Source organism: Leptonotus elevatus, chromosome 16, assembly GCF_054856555.1.
Source record: "Leptonotus elevatus isolate MCC_2025b chromosome 16, RoL_Lele_1.0, whole genome shotgun sequence".
NCBI classification, from domain to species: Eukaryota; Metazoa; Chordata; class Actinopteri; order Syngnathiformes; family Syngnathidae; genus Leptonotus; species Leptonotus elevatus.
Window position 1 is genome coordinate 11698680 of NC_141254.1, and position 20652 is coordinate 11719331.

The 20652-nt window shown below is 41.4% G+C and overlaps 1 protein-coding gene across 4 annotated transcripts in view; it reads right to left on the reverse strand.

The window, feature by feature from the left end:
- fat3b (FAT atypical cadherin 3b) overlaps nt 1–20652 on the reverse strand; it is a 66854-nt gene that overhangs the window by 35320 nt on the left and 10882 nt on the right. For all 4 annotated transcript variants that reach the window (XR_015097377.1, XM_086098189.1, XM_086098188.1 and 1 more), the window contains exons 5-16: nt 14925–15043; nt 13372–13570; nt 9326–9387; nt 6472–6786; nt 4890–5100; nt 4009–4080; nt 2251–2387; nt 1346–1621; nt 1059–1269; nt 722–936; nt 498–656; nt 49–170 (exon numbers count right to left, since the gene is read on the reverse strand). Coding sequence is in view for 3 of the 4 variants with exons in the window: in XM_086098189.1 (XP_085954315.1) it covers nt 49–170; nt 498–656; nt 722–936; nt 1059–1269; nt 1346–1621; nt 2251–2387; nt 4009–4080; nt 4890–5100; nt 6472–6786; nt 9326–9387; nt 13372–13570; nt 14925–15043 (2098 nt within the window). In the remaining variant the exon portion in view is untranslated. The remainder of the gene's footprint in view (nt 1–48; nt 171–497; nt 657–721; nt 937–1058; nt 1270–1345; nt 1622–2250; nt 2388–4008; nt 4081–4889; nt 5101–6471; nt 6787–9325; nt 9388–13371; nt 13571–14924; nt 15044–20652) is intronic.

A 20652-nucleotide genomic window follows, 5' to 3' on the forward strand; every position in this document is an offset into this window, starting at 1 on the left:
GTCAGGATTTATGGACTACGCCGTGCCGTGCCCGAAGAGTTTTCATACCTTAATTGCTGGAAGACAGGCGCGTTGTCGTTGATGTCGCCCACCTGAACCACAACTGCGGCACTGGCCTCTGTGCCCGCCATGCTGGACGCACGGACCATCAGGAAGTAGGACACTGTTTTCTGACCAACGCAAAGACACAGGACACCAGGGATTATCTACTAAACGTGAGTTTTCTTAATTAAATTCCCCCAAAAATCAAAAATTTTCCCATGGTGGACATGCCTACAAATTGTGTGTTTCTAAAGAAAACTGGCTTGACGGGCCTGAATTTGCACACACAAAACACAATCTACCAATCATGGTCTTTTAAAAGTTATTGGTAACAAACTGGATGGTGTTACCCAGATAACTACATATGAACAAAAAATTGGACGATGTATTTTGAGTTAGTCAACCCGCGTTAGAGCATACACTACATGGAATGACTCCACCAAGTATGAACTGACCTCAAAGTCGAAGCGTTTGCGCGTGCTGATGACACCCGTGTGGTGATTAATGAAGAAGCACTTTTCCTCGTTGCCCCTGGTGATGTCATAAATGAGGGCCGAGCGGCTGAGGGCGCTAACACTGGTCACGTGAGTTCCGGCCGTGCTGTTTTCCATGATCTGCAACAAAAAACACATCAATAGGTTAGCATTTTCCGAGTCTCAGTGATCTACCCATACTTTACCTCGGCTTGGTACTCCTTCTGGGAGAATTTGGGTCTGGATAAGTTGGAGAGCGTCAAGGATACACGGGCGGAAGCGGTGGCCGTTAGCGGTGGAAAACCCCCGTCCGTGACACGTACGGTGAGCGTGTGAAAGCCCACAGAAGTGACGTCCAGGTCCTTGGTGATGAAGATGAGGCCTGTGTTGTTTCTAATGCTGAATACGCCGCCCGTGTTGCCTGAGGAATGACACAGGAACACAGAAAACTCTGAAATTTTTAACTGATTTCTACTAGATTTTAAACAGGGCAGACCCGCCCTACACTATAGATGAAATCCAAAAACTAGAACTAATCCCAACCTGCTTGTATGGTGTAAGTGAGTTGTCCGTTAATCCCATTGTCCTTGTCCAGTGCCGTGACCTGCAGGACCGATGTACCGACGGGGGAAGATTCATAGGCGACGGCATCGTAAACTGTGCTGGTGAAGTATGGGACATTGTCATTGGCATCCTCCACCGCCACCAGGATCCGAGCCAGGTCCCGGTTGAATGGAAACTCCTGGTCCTTGACCTGAAGAACGAGAGCGGACCCCAAGATATAATAAACCAGATCATCAGTGATGCTAACTACACTGCCAAGAGCTCACCATGACGGTGAGGATGTGCTGCGTCCGGGCCTCGTAATCCAGCCGGTCAGCCGTGTAGACCGCCCCTGTGCTGGGGTTGACCCGGAACAAGCGCATGCTTGCCGGGTCCACGCTGCCATAGATGGAGAAGCTGAGACGGCTGCGCTCGTCCATGTCCGTCGCACGCAGACGCAGAAGCTCCGTGTCCACTGCCACGTCCTCGGAAACGCTGACGTCGTAGGCCGGCTGCGAGAACACTGGAGGGTTGTCGTTGCTGTCCTGGACCCGGATGAACACCTGACATGAGACAGCGACATAGTCCACAATAAATTCATTTTTGAAAATGTAGCTCCCGAAGCCAGGACAAGAAATTTGCTAGGTATGTCTATCATGAGTAGACCCACAATAAAGTCTTCATAAACTATGCACAAAAACACACAGTTGTCAATTTTGGTTTGAAGCCTGTTGAGGCACATTTCTCCAATGTTCTTTGAACTTTTTTGACAGAGTTTGTTACGATTCCTACAAAATGTAAAAATGTTACACTAGACAGATGGACAATGCTAAAGTACAAAATATTTTACTTTTATTAATTGCTTTTATGTGGGCTGAGCATGCAGCAAAGTTTGATTACTTGCCATAAAACATGAAATTCAAATTCACGAGGTCGGCCCTTGACCAAGTGTCTTAAAAATTCAGCCCCCAAAGCCAGTTTGCCTGAGGAACATAAAACTTGGTGGAAAAGTCTATCACAAGTAGACCTACAAATAAGTCTCAAGAAGCCATGCTCGAAAACACACAACTCGTCTGCCACGGCCATTTAAATCATGTTCTCTGGTCCTTAACAGATGTTCTTCATAGCGTGCTATTATTGTGACTAATTCCTGTAGTGGGTGTGCAATGTGTGTGTGTGTATGTGCGTGTACCTGTGTGGTGGCAACACTGGTGCCGTCCGTCACTTGCACCGTCATGTTATAGACAGCCTGCACTTCGGCGTCCAGCGGCCTGGCCACCACCAGGGTGCCCACGCCCACTTGGAGGTCAAACTGCATATCGAAGCTACCTGCACACACACACACACACACATGAGCACGTTAGCATTCGCGTCCCGACCTGACCGTGCAATTATTGTGGCCATCTGGGCCCGGCGGCTGAGCGCAGTAAAGTGAAGTGAAACGCGACAACGCACCGCCCGTCAGCCCGGGAGCCGTTAGCGTCCTCGCCAACATCTGCCTTATCGCTCGCCAAACACCAGCCACCTCGCGGCCCGGGCCAGTGTACAGTTTATAGGCTTAATGTTTGATTAGACTCACACACAGAGAGAGAGAGAATTGATACGCCTTAGCTATTCAACGCCATCCTCGCGCTCATCCCTGCACATATCAGAGGGCTCCGGCTTCACGCGCAAGCACATGAATACTGATTCCCACTGCAGGGATTGCCTTACTTTTCCTTTTTGGAGGAGGATCTTGTTGTTGCTGTCCCCATACCCACCCCCCCCCCCCCCCCACCCCCATCAGGAGAAGATGGTCAATATTACACTCAGGGGTTGGCCGTCTCGCGGTATTACCGAAAAAGAGATATCGTGAGTCGAGAAGGCTTCAAAGGAGACTCCATGCAGCGCAAATGTGAAGCAACTGTCAGAAACGCTCAAATGGCTCAATTTTTCTGGGCTGTGAATAGCAGCTCACAAGTTGGTAAGACTTCATGCAACACAGGTGTGAAGCACTCTCAAGAAACTGTGATTATGAAACTAAATACTACTTTGTGGACTTTATCCAACATTGCTATGAAACAATGTTCGGAAACAGTGCTTACTGTAAAATCTTACTTGGGATGACATGACACCATGCAACACAAATTTGAAGCCATCATCAGAAATGTTACATGTACAATATTAGTTCAGTGATTTAAAGATGAAGTCAACCTTAAAATTGTCTTGACAATAATATGTTATATGTGGCCTCACTAGTCTAAACATGACATTCTGATTAATATTATATTTGTAGAATATGAGTTATGAAGTATATCGTTTTCGGAAGCTGGGCTGTGATTGGTTACCTGAGACCTGAGCAACTGTGATGTCACTTTCATTCGCAAAATGGCCGCCTCCTGATATTGATAAAACTGTGGGATTTTGCTGTTTAACTCATATTCCACTAACGCAATATTAACCAGAATACCATATTTAGACTCGTGGGGCTGCATAGAACATATTGTTGATTTTTTTTGGGGGGGTTGGCTCCCCCTTTAAAGCCTTCCATTCCTGGGCTGTGAATTGCAGCTCACAGGTACAAAGACGTTGGTGGGCTCCATGCAACAGAAATGTGAAGCAGTTTCCATAAACACGAAATATTTGTTTAGTTATTCACAAAAATGAAAATCTTCCAAAATATTTCAGTTCAATACTTTAAATGTTTTCTATTCATTGTAAAGAGAAACATTTTTTGGGATAAATTTTCCTTTATGTTTTGATTCAGAATAGAACACGTTGATATTGAATCATACGGTGTGCCATTCGCAGCCCTAATGCATCCACACACTGTCAGAGTTTGTGGATGCTTCTTCCAAATGAGATCAATCCATACTGCCGTTGGCTAAACACAAGCTGCTGTGCTGAATTTACCATTTTGTTTTGTTTTGTTCCGGGGGTTTTTATATGCCTAATTTGCTTTTCGCCTTACCTGTGTCGAGTGAGCAGTTCCTCCCACAAGCGTTCTGCGGAATGTAGAACATTTCTCTGGCCACGCGTCCTCCTGCACGTGGAGAACAACATTCATTAAAATGATTGGACAAAAGTATTGGGACGCCTATGGGACGCGAAATGAGGAGAAAATGGGGAGTTTTGAGGGACTTTTTGAACATTTACAAGATCACAGAAGCAATCGAGGCAAAGGTGGGCAAATTACAATCCGTGGGTCACATATGGCCCACTCCGTTATTTTACTTATTACCAAGCATTTATATTATCAAGAGTTTCACAATAGTTGTTGCTTTAATAAAACAGTTTTCTTTGCCTACATTTGTTAGTTTAGATGTATTTATTCATTACTCTACTAATCTAATCTTTATGAACCTCGATGTGCACAGTCAGAACAGAAACTAATTTCTTCCCAAAACAGTTCTCACAAATTTCGCCGCATCCAATTGCACAAAGTGTCCAAATACTTCTGTCCATGTCCAAAGCAACTTTGTAAGATCTACAATGATGTCATTACACACTAGTTGGGTCTGATAAGTTCAAATAACGAGATTGTGGTCACTGAAGTGTGAAAGATGCAAGCAACGGTTACAATGACGTTTCCTCAACTCATTTTTAATTAATGCGTCGACGTGCTGTTGTTTATTTTTAACAACAGCAGCAGCGGCAGCAGAGAACAACCAGCGCAGTGAAAGGTCATCAAAATCAATTACATATTGTCACTGCACAGACAGAACAAATAAATAAATAAAATTGAACACAGCGCTTGCGTATGTAAAAATAGAAAGCGTTATCGATGCTGACAGGCTGGCCCTCAAAATGCTCAGGGTATTTTCCGTCATGAACTCTTCCGAATGGACTCACCCATGATGTTGAACCAAACGGGGGTGTTGGACTGACCCACGGCGACCACTCCCACGGGCTGAGCCACGGTGGCCGTCTCGGGCACGGAGAAGTTGTAGCAGCGCTGCGTGAACAGCAGGGGCAGTGTCGAGGGCGCGGGTCGGCCGATCCACTCCACGTGAAGCTTGACCGTGGACCACAATGGGGGGTCACCGCCGTCCTCCGCTTTGATCTGAGACAGGAAATTATGTCATATGAGCGATACATCATTCAATGCCATTGACGGCTATAGACGTCAAAAATCCATTTGCACTAGGCTGGTAGTGAATGAGCTAAAGAGGAAGACAACCCCCCCAAAATGTCGACAATATTATGTTCTATGCAGCCCCACTAGTCTAAATATGGTATTTGGATTATGAGTTAAGCAGCAAAATCCAGACATTTTTTATCTATATCAGGAGGCGGCCATTTTGCCACTTAATGTCGAGTGAAAATGACATCACATTTGCTCAGGTAACAACCAATCACAGGTCAGCTTCAGAAAACATTTAAGCTGTGAATGTTCGTTGCCTGAGCCCTGAGCAACTTTGATGTCATCTTCAGTCGACAGCAAGTGGCAAAACGGCCGGCCCCTTGAGATGGATAAAAAAAAATGGCTGGATTTTGCTGTACAACTCATATTCCACAAATGTAATATTAATCAAGATGTCATGTTTAGATTAGTGAGGTCACATATAACATATTATTGTCAAGAAATGTTGACGGTTGACTTCCCCTTTAATAAGGCTGCTTCAAAACAAAATGGCTGACTTTTCAGGCATGGCTTCTTGTAAAAAAAAATTTGTGGGTCTTCATGCGATAGGATTGCCTACCAAAATTGATTTTCCCAAAGTAAATATGAATTTGAAATATGATGTTTTAGGGCAAGTTCTCAAGTTTTGTTGCCCTGTTCCGCCCACATGCGGTGACAAAAACTCGATTTGCAAATTAGTATCTTCCATCTGGCTAGTATACAAGGGTCCAATTCAGACAAAATCTTTAGGATACCCCTCAAAAAAGAGCCTAAAACGGTGGCTTCAAACCAAAATGGCTGACTTCCTGTGTCTTTTTATACATACTTACCAAATTCCAAGTTCCTAAAAGAAACTGGCATCAGGGCTGAATTATTCAAAAAATGTTTGTTGCATGACAAAATGTTTAGGACAAGTTCATCTTTGAATGATCTCTCAAAAATTCTCCAAGCCAAATGGATGTAAAATAGTTATTGGCGCCTTGGCAGGAGTCTGCGCTCCACTGAGCGATACACTTCAGCTTCTGATGCAGACTCAACGTGGCATTGACCAGTCAGAGAAGACATAAAGCTTAATGCCTGCAGTAAAGTGGTCTAAAAAGAAGAAAAATGAGTCATTTATTACGATGACATTTGTTTGTAAATGAAGGCCCCAAACAAGCTTTGTGTTGACGTGATTGAGTGCAAGCAAACTGAAATAAAAAAGCAATTCCATGGGCGGGTTATCAAATCTATCTTTGCCAACTCATAAAAATGCATTGGGCTGATAAAATACGGATTTATGCCTGATGAAAAAAAGCGAGTCGGACCTACCGTGAGGACGTGGTAGCTCCCAGCCGCCACCGCCTTCTTGGACACCACCATGGCAGTGCGCGGGTCCACGCTGAACGTCTCGTCCTGGTTGCCGTCCACGATGCTGTAGCTGACGTTGCCGTTGGCGCCCAGGTCGCGGTCGTGCGCGAAGACCCGGTAGACGGGCTCGCCGCGACGGTTGCGGTCGCGCTCGGGCAGTCGGATGCGGTAGGTGACCTCCGGGAAGAGGGGCGGGTTGTCGTTCTCGTCCTCCACGTGGACCATGACCCACACGGTGGACTGGCGGGTGGTCACCGGCCCGTCGATGACCGTCACCTAGGAAACCGACAGGGTTGTGTGTGTGTGTTTGTGAGAAGAGTGGAATATATTTGTTGGATTTCAGCGGACGCATGTCGGCGGCGGTGAGGAGTGGAGCTCATGGGAAATCTCTTTGTATTAGCGGGGCCTGCGGTGGAGGCAAAGGTCTCATCACAACATCGATTGGATCACATCACTAGTGCGAGCTGCCTGACTGCTGACTGGACTCTTAATTACACTCTCTGCCGGGCAAAGCCGCACACACACTGACACCCGCACTGCAGGTCTTAGATGGAGAGACCATTTCCCACTGTCTATTTACATCCACTTTCAAGTGAGCACGCAGAGTTTGAAAGAAGTCGCAGCTCTAAGGACAAGTTGGTCTTTTGAAGGACTCCTGAAAATGTCTGAAATAAGACGGATATGTCCGCTTCAAAACAAAATGGCAGACCTCCTGTATCTTTACGGGCCTCTTGAGACTTTTAGGTGGGTGTACTCATGGTCAGAGCTGTTGATAGTTTAGCCAGTTTGGTTTAGTTTGGTAACAAAATGGCGTCCATATGTCGTGTGACCAACAGTTGGCCAATCACAGCGTAGTACTCTCCGCTGTGATTGGTCAACTGCTGGTTACATGACATACGGCCACCATGCTGTTACTCTGCTGAAACCGAGTTGGCCAAACTCTCTCTATCAACGGCTCTGCTCAAGGTAGGCATGGCTACCAAATTTCATGTTCCTCAAGTAAGTAAAGTAAAGTAAAAAGGAGTCTGAATCTACAAAAAGAAGACATTCAGGGCTCTATTTTCGTGCCCAGTGCAAGTCTATGGGTGGCATTGGTGGAGTTTTCAAGTCAAAGTCATATTTATTTCAATAGCCGTTAATCTAGTGGTTCTTAACCTGGGTTCGATCGAACCCCAGGGGGGCGGTGGAGGTCAAGGTACAGCCTCAAGTCATATGATTTGTGATGATACGCCCCGTTTGGCTATCATTGACTACAAGGAATTTGGTACGCTCCGTAGTTGACTTGTGACTGTTGTGATGGTACGCCCTGTGATTTTTTCATGATTGATCCCTTCATACTAACAATGTTGAGAGAAAAAAAAAGAGGATATAAATTGACATGTATAACATAACGTATGGTGTTCCGCAGGGTTCAATTCTGGGGCCTCCGCTGTTTTCATTGCATCTGCTGCCCCTGAGTTCCATCTTAAGAAAACAGTGGTGGTGGTTTTAAAGTGCTTTATAAAAATAGAGTTGAGTTGAGTTTGCATTGCCCAGTTGAGCAATTCTAGTCTTGCTCAACGAGCTATCGAGCAAAACTGTACGAACACTTTCTGAAGCTGCATGGAAATGGTGAATACGAAAACAGTTTCAAAGGACTTCACAGGCCCACAGTGGGCAAATATTAATGAGGCAAGGAAAACCTCAAAAACCCTTCTTCTTCTTTCTTTTGGTATTTTTGTAGGTAGAAGGGGGCATTTGCACCATTGTGGACGGAAATGCGGCGGACTTGTATGCCGTCCAATGGAAGCGGCTCCCCTCATTGGCTGACTTCAGGGGCTGAATTTAGTGTTTGATGGCGACACTTCAAACATCACCAACACACACGCCTTGTTCCCCAGACTTCGCGAATCTTTTTCGGGCATGGCTTCTTGACACATTTTGTGGTTCTACATGTGATAGACGTGCTTATCAAATTTTGTGTTCCTCTGGGAAACTAGCTTCAGCGGTAGAATTTTCTTTTGAATGTTCGTGTTTGATGGTGAGTCATCAAACTTTATTGTCATGTTGCCCTTCCTGCGTCTTTTTGGGTATGGCTTCTCGAGACTTGTTTTTATGGCTTAACTTATGATGGATACGTCTACCAGATTTCATATCGCCAAGTGAAATGGGCTCCAGGGGCTGGATTTGAAAAACATTGCTGTGTGTACTAATGATCGAAAGTTGTCTTTGCAAAGGCAAGAATTATTGCTCCAGCTCTTGTATTGGATCTCATTAAATTGCCTACCTAATGAAGTGAGTGTATATGATGTTATTGTCTTCCCCGGTGTCCTCTCACCGTGCGCCGAGGCTGAGATATCATTCGGCGACAGATAAACATCTTGAGAGGGGGGGGGTCACTCGGGGGTGTTATTTCATTTCATCGCGGCGGTTAATAAGTTGCGTGCAAAGTCTCGGCAGGGATGAAGTTTTCCCTGTGAAGTGGAGACGCTGCGATTATCCGCTTCATCTGCATGCAGCGCGGCCAGCGCAAATGCTAATCGCGGCGCTATCTGGACGCCCAGTGTCTGCACTTATATAACACTCACACAAAACACACACACACACAAAGTCCTCGCCGGCCCGAGCCAAGGAGATAACCAATGATGAACGATTACATTTAAGAAATCCTCACGCCCGGGCCCCAACCTGGAGGCATTCATCAGCGTCTGAAGGGGCCTTGCGGAGCCCGGTGTCTGGCTCGTCCTCCAGCCGCTCTGCTGCGTTAGGTGGCAGGTGGCGACTAAAGATAAACAAACCGGAGGACCCCTGAGTCCTCGCGCCGCTCGTACGTTACCTCCAGGAAGTGCTCCGACTGATGCTCTCGATCCAGCTTCCTCGCCGTCGTGGTGATCAAGCCTGGCAGCCAGAAGACAGAAGAGAGTCATTATAGTACGCTGTCATCTTGCACAGATTTTTATGCAATCATTTTTATGGGGTTTTACAGGGTACAGGCGGGTTTAGAGCTGGGGATGTTGTGACGCAAGATGCCAGGCAGCGCTGAGGTCACTCCAGGAGGAGTCGCGCTTCCCGCAGAACAGAGAGAATACATGTCTGAGTGTCAAAGCAACTTTTGGTTTGAAGGTTTATTGTCACAAATGTTCATTTCCATTAGCTAGTCTCGGGCATGTTTCTATTACAGTCTGCCATTAGTAAACTCACTTAGTCGCAGACTTTTTGAGGGAAATCTATCCTCCGTTATTCGCCGAAAAACTACCAATAACTATTTGGTTTGTTTGTTTGTGTACACAATCTTAAAAAAAAAATACAAATATGGCAGTAAAAATTTTTTAAGTTTCATTTTATAGTTAGATAGAGATGTAGAATCGGTTAATAATTGTGAATTTGTACTCCATAATTATTATGGAATTGCTTTGGCGCCATCTGGTGGCATCTATTAAGCAATTACTAAGCTTTGTATTGCTGGTGTCAATATCTTGCGATTTTTGCTATTCTTTTTTTTTTCATTATGTTAGCATTAAGCTAGCAGGATTTTGTTAGCAAAGAAATACATAGAAATGTGTGTTTTAATAAGTTTGAATGTGTAAATAGCATGTAAGAAAGTGTAGCTATTTATTCATACAGTCGCAGGTTTTCATCTCAACTCGGTCTAGAATGTATTTTTTAGAATAGAATTGCTTCTTCCTGGTCAGGTCACATGTCACATGTTTCTTGGCAGTGTTCATCAGGCACAATCGTAACTGGCCCACAGAGCCCTAACAAAAGAAGTTGCTGTATGAATATAAATAGGTTTATTAATATTGTCTCACAAACATTATTGCAACACGCATCCGACATAACACGCACACACAACAGAGCCTACACAAAGATTCACGCACGTTCACAGCATATCATCACAGGCCTATGTTGCACTGAAACACACACACACACACCTGCTCTTAAACAGTCACACACATACTCTTGATTGCTGCTGGGCCACGTTTTCATAAGGGGGACCAACTGCCAAATGGGACCATTATAAAAAATAAATTAGCATATATGCAAGGAAGGAACTGGAAGTCAAACATATGCTAAAGGTAATACAAAGAAAAAGTTTGCTCAAATGAGAGCATTTCACATTTGAAACACAGCTCTGTATTAATCATAAAATAGTTTCTAGTAAGAAAAAGCACCCTCTCTTTCATCTGGTGCTTCTGTAATTCAGAGTGGCCATTTAGCTACATTTATGTATATTACCCTCAAGTGTAGTATCATTACAGCAGCGTGAGTACATGCATTAACATTCTAGTGGTGTTCCGTACGCAAGTGTAAGATTTACTTCCTAATCCTCCTCAAAAATCTAATCAAGTCCGTCTCTGCACTACACTGACCCCCAATTCACTTTTAGAAATATTTAGGAGTGTCTTCGTTTGACGGAATGTGCATAAAAACATAACACAGGCAAGCTAAAAAAAACACCACACTATAATGACAGCTAATTCATCTGGCAACGGAATTAAAGCGCAAGGATTAGTAGCGGCGTACATTGTCAGCCAATAGGAGTCCTTGCTCTCTTCCTTTTTGGACATTTTTTGGTCCCTTTTTGGACATTTTTAGGTAATTTTTAAAAACTTTCGTCTACTTCAAAATTTGGATTCTGACCATTTTGGAATATTTATTTATTCTTCTTTTTACTCAAAATCATGAATTCATAAAAAATATTTTATCCCAAAAATAAAAATAAATATGTACCAAAAAAATCTTAATGATATATAATGATATAATACTTTTTTTTTTTTTTGATCCACAGGAAGCCACATAAAGAGCCATATCTGACTCCAGATCTGCAGGTAGCAGACCTCGTGCGTGTAAATTGCAATAATTCATTTTTGTACCCCGTATCTCATTCAGAAATGCAATATATAAAGTAGCTGCGATCCATACTATGGATGGTCCATTTAAAAAAAAAAATATATATATATATATATATATATATATCTCACGTAGCCAGGGTGGACAAACATGGTTGCTTTTTCCCTCGTCTTGAACCTTGTGTCAACACTCATCTCTTGTGTTTGTTCCCCCGCCGAGGAAGAAAACGAGGAGGAGGATGAGTAGGAGTGGGGTGCGGGGTGCGGGGTGGTGGGGGTTAAGTGGTTTTGGGGTGGTAGTGGAGGTCTGGGGGGTTGTCAGTGCTGCTAAAGCGCAAAGTAGTGCTTCAATCTTGTGTTGTGCTTGGCTACGTGCGCACACACACTCACACAGCAAACAAATCAAAGCGTCGGGGTCGAACGGGACACATCAATCAGTTCTGCGCAGCACCGCGGAAAGTTGCAGGACTCATGACACACACAAAAGTCCCGTTGCGCTGTGATAACACGCCTATCATATCAATCCGCCGCTTTAATAGTATCCTGGTCGGGAGGCGGCGCCGGATGCAGTAAAAGTCCATTTATCAGGAGGCCGGGGCGTCGATACGAACGGGAATAAGCAAGAGATAACGGCAACAACAACACAGGAGGGCTCAGGTGGCGGTAAAAGTCCAAGCCCTGTGGCACATCACGCTAATGATAGCTTCTTATTACGCTTGCATGATAGGAGTGTTAAACCTTGACGGAAAACATTGCTGGCTTGATGATTTTAATGGCGATGACAGTTTGAACCTCAATCAGACCATTTGTGTGTGTGTGTATGTTGTCCCTGTCTCCATTTCAGTCCAACCAATCGGATCGCTGATCTCGCCCACAAACCTCCATGATGGGGGACTTTCACAGATTGTATTCCATTGCACAAAATTTATAATTCAATATAGCAAAATGTTGTTAAATGGGAAAAAAATAGGCAAGTAAAGCATTCCATTAAATAAATAAAAACAATTAAATTTTAATAAAGACGTAAATAAAAATGTCATTAAAGATTTGAAGATGTGAATCATAAAATAATATTTTATACATTTGATTTTGCTATTTAATGAGATAATCTACAATTTAATTTTTTTTTGTATTTTCATTAATTAAAATTAATTATCTATTTTAATGTAAGCTATTTACATTGCAAGTAGAGCTGTCAAATTTAAAATAAAAATTAATTCAGATTAATCCCATTTTAGAATTTTGATTAATCATGATTAATTGCTTAATTAAAAAGGCTTTTTTTTATCAATACTTTTGACCGCCTAATTTGTAAACCACCTGTTATGTGTTCATTTTTTTGACATTTCATGTTATGAGGACATCTTCAAAAAATTTTGATCTACTGCAAACTCTTACCCTCCTGTTTTTTAATCAGTTAATTAATTGCATAATTTAAAATGAAAAAAAAATACCCCAATATTTTGACATGAACAAATATTCTGAATGTCATACACAAACATTTATTAAATGCTTTACTTTAATACATGTAGTACATGTACATGTTTATTGCTCAAACAAAACCTGTGCTTCCTTTAACATGACCATCCGCTGTCAAGCTAAAGGATAATCTGTGGTCAAAATTAATATTGTGATTAATCTGTGTTAATACATGATTAATGCCATATTTTTTTGTGATTAATTAATTAGTGAACACTTTATCGTTGACAGTACTAATTGCACTATTTAAATTTGTCAGAGCATTTTAATATTTAATAAATATAGAAATTCTGTCAAATAAAGATGAATAACATGAACAAATACCCATGAAATAACTTGAACAAAAAAGGTATGAAATTCTGTTTATGAATTACTCATTAAATAAAGGATTAATAAATCGGTTCAGTACCATTCTTAGTATATTTTACAATTCAAGTAATGAATGTGATGAATGATTTCACATTTAATTCAATTCAATTCAATTCAATTCAATTTAATTTAATTTAATTTAATTTTATGAACATTCTATCAAATATACATGTCTCTAACTGACCTGTTTTGGGGTTGATGTAGAAGAAGTTCTGCGGGTTGCCGGCGGTGATGCGGTAGCTGAGGCGGCTGGGCGTGGCGGTGAGGTCGGGGTCTTGCGCCTGGATGCGGATGACCGACACGTCCCTGGGCGAGTTCTCCATCACTGATGGGTGGTAGATGGGGTCCGAGGTGAGTGGCGCGTTATCGTTCACGTCCTCCACCTGATGAGAGGACAAATATTTCAGTGTTATGTTCAATTATACATCACGATAAAGGAAAAAGTAGTCCATTTTTCATTTGTTGGTGTGAAATGTTGACTTTCTTCATAAACAGTTTCTCAATTAAGCCCATGTAGATCTCTTATGCTATATGCCACACCCACAATGCACCACGAATGATTCTCCTCAGCCTTGGCATGCACACGCGCGGAATATTTACGAGTATGGGCCGCGAGCGACACAGCGCCGAGACGCTTGGGCGGGTAATTGAGGAGCACCTGTGTCTGATTAAACTTCGCGTTTCGCGTGTGCGTGTGCGACCAATCACGGCCAGAAGGCATAACAACAACAGTGCCATTCCGCAAAATCTCTCAAATGTGTCATGTTTGCGCTGGATGCTGAGGCGGAACAATCAAGTGAGTGCGGATTTGTCTACACGCTGAAAATCAGGACGTTAATAGAGTTCTGGGTAAAGCTATGCGGTGGTCCACAGGTTACGAGTCCATCAAAGATAAAGTGGACAAGCCTGTTCCAACACAAAACTGGATTGTCCGTAACATAATGCTATGCTGTTGTTGGCTTTTAAGACAAAATTTAAATGTTTACATTTTTGTTATTCTTATGCCGTTATTATGTGGTAAACCCAAATGTTAATGGTATGCTGGTGCTATGCCGTTGTTAGCTTTTAAGCCAACCAAGTTAACATTACGCTAATGCTATGCTGTTGTTAGCTTCCATCCATCCATTATCTTTTAAGACAAAATTTTAATGTTTACATTTTTGTTATTCTTATGCCGTTATTATGTGGTAAACCAAAATGTTAATGGTATGCTGGTGCTATGCCGTTGTTAGCTTTTAAGCCAACCAAGTTAACATTACGCTAATGCTATGCTGTTGTTAGCTTCCATCCATCCATTATCTTTAAAGCAAAACGTTAACGCTATGATAGTGCTAAGCCGTTGTTAGCTTGCAAGCCAAAATATTAACAGTATTCTAGTGTTATGCTTTTGTTATATTGACAAAATGCTAAGATAAGCTAATTAGGCAATTATATATCACGTAATGGCAATATCTCGAGACAAAAACGAAAGTAAATCAATCAATCAGTAATCTTGTCATCGAAACCTGATTTTTTTTGTCAAAACTTCTGTAGTACAGTACATAAAAAGGAGCAATTGGAGGATACTCGGCGGGATAGATTGCAGCTTTCTAGTTGACCGTTTCAAGGCGTTTTTGATGAATGTCCTGCTGTTGTACTGTAATGTAGTGGCCAGTGAGTGTATACCCATACATACATAAAGGATGCCTCCCTGCACTGCAAAGTCCCCAATTGTCATGCAGAGCGTGCGCACCCTACCTGGATGAAGACCTCGACGGAAGCCGACAGCGGCGTGACCCCTCTGTCTGTGGCGTACACCGTCAGCCAATAGGAGTCCTTGCTCTCGCAGTCTAGGATGCCTGCCGTGTAAATCACCCCTGCGGGAAGGAAGACGTATTAATACCAGCGGGAACATATAACAATCAGGTAAGGGTGCCTGAGTGTGTGTGTGTGGTTGTCACACAGAGGATTCATTCCCAAAGCGAGAAACAATTTGAGTGTAATTTCCCAGAGGACGCAAACTCATAGCCCCCATCCCCACAGATCAGCAACAGCAAATTTCTATAGATGACTTGAGGCTGCAGTGACATTCACGGCCTTTGGGGGCGCCGCGATGTGTCATTTATTAACAAAATGTGTGAAGTATATCAAATTGCTCCTGAAATTAATTCAGATTTGTTTGATATTTTAAGCAAAGGATGATTTCATTATTTCACATTTCCATTTTAATTGTCGATTTAACTTCTTCTTTTTTTTTACGTTAGCATAGCTACTTTTAGCATGTTGAGCAATTCCCCTTAGAAGTAGTACACAAATTGAACCGACAGCACTGATTTTTTGCAACTTTTTTGACATTATTAATTATTCATTATTAAAGCATTATTACATTTTCCAATGATCACATTTCATTTCACATTTGAAATAAATATTACACTCTCGCTTTAATGATCCATTTAACTGACTTTGTATATATTTGCCCACAAAAAAAAAAAACTCAAGACTAGCGGCTCCAGTGACATTCAGGACCGTTAGCGGCGCCGCCGTGGTCACCTTCAGCACTTCGGCCAATCACGGCTCGCCCCTCGCTTGCTGTTACTTTTGTGCCAACACCAATAAAGTCACAAATAAGTGCACGCGCACACACACACACGATGTGTCAGTGGCCTCAAGTAAGATGAGAAGCTGACAGCTCTTGTGCGACCTCTTAATGGACTGCCTGCTCTGCTCTCCATTGCCAGACTTTGCATTGTATTCAGGCCCTCTTGGCTGACAGCTTTTGCATAGGCTAGTATGGTCAAAAGTATTGAGACGTTACCTCCTGATGGCCTCCCCCAAGGAAGTTAACCATACGTTTCCATAGCCGTCTCTTTGTGTGTTAACAGGCTTCCACAAAAACAACTTGGACGGTTCTGAAAAAACTTTACTGAGAAGTTTAAGCAGGGACGAAGGGGAAGCGCAGCAAATGTCAGTGCACTTCTGTAAGAGCCATTAACATCACATTTTCCTTAATTTCGCTGTGAATAATTCATGACTCTTCGTGCTGGAATGCATTCATATGCAAGAAGGTTTGTGTCTAAAGGTGTTGATCCAAATGAGGATTGTTGAGGTCTTCGTCTGATTCCAGTAAATTAATCAATCAATCACAAGTTTGATAGAATTCTTAATTCTTAATAATTTTCATATTCAACCTCACTAAAAAAAAACATTCAGTTATCTTTATATATATACACAATAGCATTTTCAGAGAATTGAATGATGGGGGTTTTTTTGTCTGATTTAGTGATGTCCTGGGGGTTTTTTTTGGGTGCAGAGTCGAGTTTGTTTTTATCCTTTGCAAAAAATTACTAATATTACTACAGTTTACCAAAACAGTCGTAAAACTCTTCTTTGTATGTATCTCTTTGTCTTTATTATACTGTCCCCTAATGACTAAGAGTAGCAAAATCTCCAATGTGAAAGAAAAAAATTATTTAGTTCTTTAAATGCCATTTACTTATTCCATTGTAATTACTACATATTATTATTATTATTATTATTATTATCAAAAAGCACATTAAAAATGTGCAATTTGAGGAGGGGTGGAGATAATTAATGCCATTTCAATTCATTTCAATGGGGAAGGATGATTTGAAATATGATTCACAGAATGAACTTAACTCGCATCTCAAGGCTGTTCTATTAATGAGCTGTTTTTGAAGGATGTTTTTTTCCTAATGAATAATTTAAAGGTGTATTGTGCAGTTTAAAAAGGTAATATTAAAGCTTTTTCTACATCATGGATGCTCCACAAATGCCCAGATGAGTACGTAGAGCCCTGACCATTTTACTCTGACTGCATCTATTAGTTTGTATCTTCCCTTTATAGTAGATTGTGCGGACCCTGCGCACTCCAGTTTCTTTGGGGAGGGGCGGAGTTTTTCTTACCTCATTTGAAGTCATGTCTACGTTTGTCAACTGTGGCTGTTGCTTTAAGCCCGTGCACGTACTCCTCGCAGGCGCACCATGAACGAGCCTGACACAGATGTTGCAGTTACGCTTTGGGCCAGGGGGGGCAGTCGCGAGTATAAAAAAAAAAAGTCACAAAATGCACTAAGATCCTTTAACTACTGAATACAGTCACCTGTGCATCATGGATTCATGTTTGTGTACAAGCTAGATCTGTGGTGTTGATGTTTTATGATCTTTCCTGTTTTGAGTGCTTTGCTTCTATCTTGTGGCATCTGCACGCAATTTTAAACTCCTTTTAATTAGAGGTGTCAATTTTTCGGGGTAGTTACAATAACACCCCCCACCCCTTCCACCCCAGAAAATAAAGGCGAATTCGCGAATTCCGACACACAACTATGCGGGGTTGTGTCCTGTGCGTTCTTGATGACAAGAGATGCGTTCAGGGTCATGTACGCCCTGTTTAAAGAGTGTTTTTGTCTGCGGTAGCGACGTGCTCTTGTGAGCTTGTCCTTGACTTTGTCCCTTTCTGAGTGCATCCCGTTTGTGTCAAGAGAGAGGGAGAGAGAGGAGGTGGCTGGGGAGGCGGGGGAGGTGGGGGAGAAACATGCACACGCCCGGCTTTTTTCAAAAAGCTCTTTGAACTAGTGCAGGAGCACCCTGCCGCTTTCATACAAATGTGACTTGACAGCCTTCATTTTCACCACGAACAACAAACCGAGCTGTTGCCACGTGCATATTTTTCTTCCCCCCGTCCTTGCATCACGTCTATCCGCCACGCGTCAGATTCCCCAAGTACATGTTCCGCGACCAATCTCGGAGCACGTTAAAACGGCTCACTAATGCTAAGGAGCGAGAGGCACGCGCAACAGATGATGTGAATACCAAATGTTCTCGTCGCCCAGCGGTTTAACGGCGGCGAGGATGTGGTTTATTGCTGATAGTCGGGAGGAAGATCTTTGCATTGCATACGCACGGGAGGGGTGAATCATCTCGAAAGGGGAAACGATAAGGCCGGCCTTTCAAGCGGCTGTAGGGGGGGGGTGCAAATACTCGGGGAAATTGCCTCGACGCGAGCAGACGTCGAGGAGGAAGAGATGTACGCCCTGTTTGCTTTCAATCGACATGTCCACAACATAACCAAAACGGAATGGAAAGGAATTGAAACGGCAAGGAAAACAAACACTTGAAGGCTGTCATGCATAATATAGTGTGAAAATACTACATATCCTGTTTTTTTTCCGTTAGAAGCATTCAAGTCTACATTTTACAAAAAAAATATCAATAGATGAATTCATTGCACACGTGGTAATGTCTTCATAAGCCTCTGGCGAGAGCGGCAGTATGTCAAACTTGTTAACATGTTTGAAACAAAACTGAAGACCTAGTAACTATTGATTTTGCATTTACTTATAAAATATCTCAGCTGTACAGAAAACCCCTGCTGGAATGCAACACAAGTTTGAATGTGATTGGTTCATTCGGAACGCAGCCACATCTCCAGTTCTACGAGGGTGTGTAGACTTGTGCAGCCTCATCATCTCAGATGTTGATTTTTACTTCCCATTTTGTTTTTCAATTGGTTTGTTTAAGGTTGGAAAAATTGGCTCATTTATTGCAACCTGGTATTTGAACAGGGGTGTGTAGACTTTTGATATCTATTGTTCATATATGATTTTATTTTATACTTGATTTTGTCACTTTAAAACAAACATACCAAACAGATTGTATGGAGGGCTCCTTTTTTTAAAAAATATATATACATAAGGGATGTATGTATGTATGTATGTATTCAGTTAGCCAGCTAAGCTAACAACGCTAACTTGGTTCTTCTGATTACACGAATGTAATTTTTTGCCTTAGAATAACAATAGTAATAAATAATAAATAAAGAGCTAACGGCGTTGCTGTTTAACATCATTGTCGGCTCTACAATCTGGACGCTATGTTAGCTTAGCGTCCCAATTTGTTTATTTTATGCTTTCCTTACGACAAGGTGAACATAAACGACCAAGAGACATTGCAAACCCTTTCTCTCTAGTCTGTCTCAAACAGTAAATAAAAAAAAGAAAGAAAAAAGACGACAATATTTCTCCAGGGAGTGTTGTCGGACAGTAACTAATACCGACTGTGTTCTTTCGAGATAAAAGTTGGACGACGGCTATGAAACATGTCAAACAGACTCGTAAAAAAAGTGTAATAAGGTATCTTTTTTTTTTTTTTTCCCCACCACCGCACTCCCCTGCAATCTTCTTTCAGTTTCTGCTCCGACGGGCGCTGGCTCGGACCTCCCCCGAAATAATCTCGGCCTCACCTCCAGCTAGCTTTTGCGCCTCGCTGAGTTTGTAATGTTAAGGTACATAACGGAGCCGCGCATCGTTAGACATTACTGCGGGGGATCAGATAGGTGGAAAACATCTTTAAGTTCAAAAGCAACTTTATATTAACGCTCACTGCACCATATAATGAGGCTCTATACGAGAGTTTTAGAAATGTTTTCGCATTTAAGGCAAGATAAATGCAGGTTCAAGATACCGAGCTATGCGCTTGTCCTGTAATCAACAGGTGCGTCTCTGTCTGCTCGGGAATGTTTGTGTAAAATAATGAAAAACGTGCACTTAAATACATTTGGGAAGCTGTTTACGTGCTTTAATAGGAAGATGTTGCTGTTTTGGTTAGCAGCAGATTTTATTTTTATTCAATTGGATGGACTTCCCAGCAACCAAATGGCAATATTTCACTGTATAATGTTGTTAATATTTGTATTTTCTGTCTACATTTTGTTGTATGTTAATGTTATTGACAGTATTTTGTTTATTATTGTATAATTCTATTTTTGATTATTATTTTAACAAATTTATTTGCAGAAATACAAGATATTATTCTGTTTTTTCTGTTCATATTTGTATTTTTGTTGTTTACATTTTTATTTTTTACATTTTTCACGTTATCTTTTTAAAATTTGTTACATTATTTAAGTTTTATTTTAGTATATATATTTTTTATTTAAATATTTATATTGATATTTTAGGCTCTAGTTTTGATTTTAGTTCTCTTTTTCTGCCCTATTTGTATTATTAATTTTGTTTGAATATTTTTTTTATATATTTAATTTGATATGATTAAAAATATATATATTGATTTTATTTCACATGTTCATATGATTTTAATAGTAGTCTTTGTATTTTATTTGTTATATTCTAACTTTATTTTTACAATGTATATTATTAATATTAGGATTATCATTATTATAAATACTGTAATTTGTATGTTTTTTTTTTTTTTACTTTGAAAAATATTTATTATTGGTGACACAGTATCATTATTTTTCTCATTATACGTTTGCTGTTTATTTTTCATTTTTATTTTATATTTTATATTTTTTACTTTTATTTTTACTTTTATTTTTTACTTTTATGTTTTACTTTTATTTTTTACTAAGTATTTACACATTACCACAATGTTTTAAAAAAAAAAATTTTTAGTAAATAAATACCTCTGAAAACTAAGCATTCTTCATTTGGTATTGGACTTAGCCATC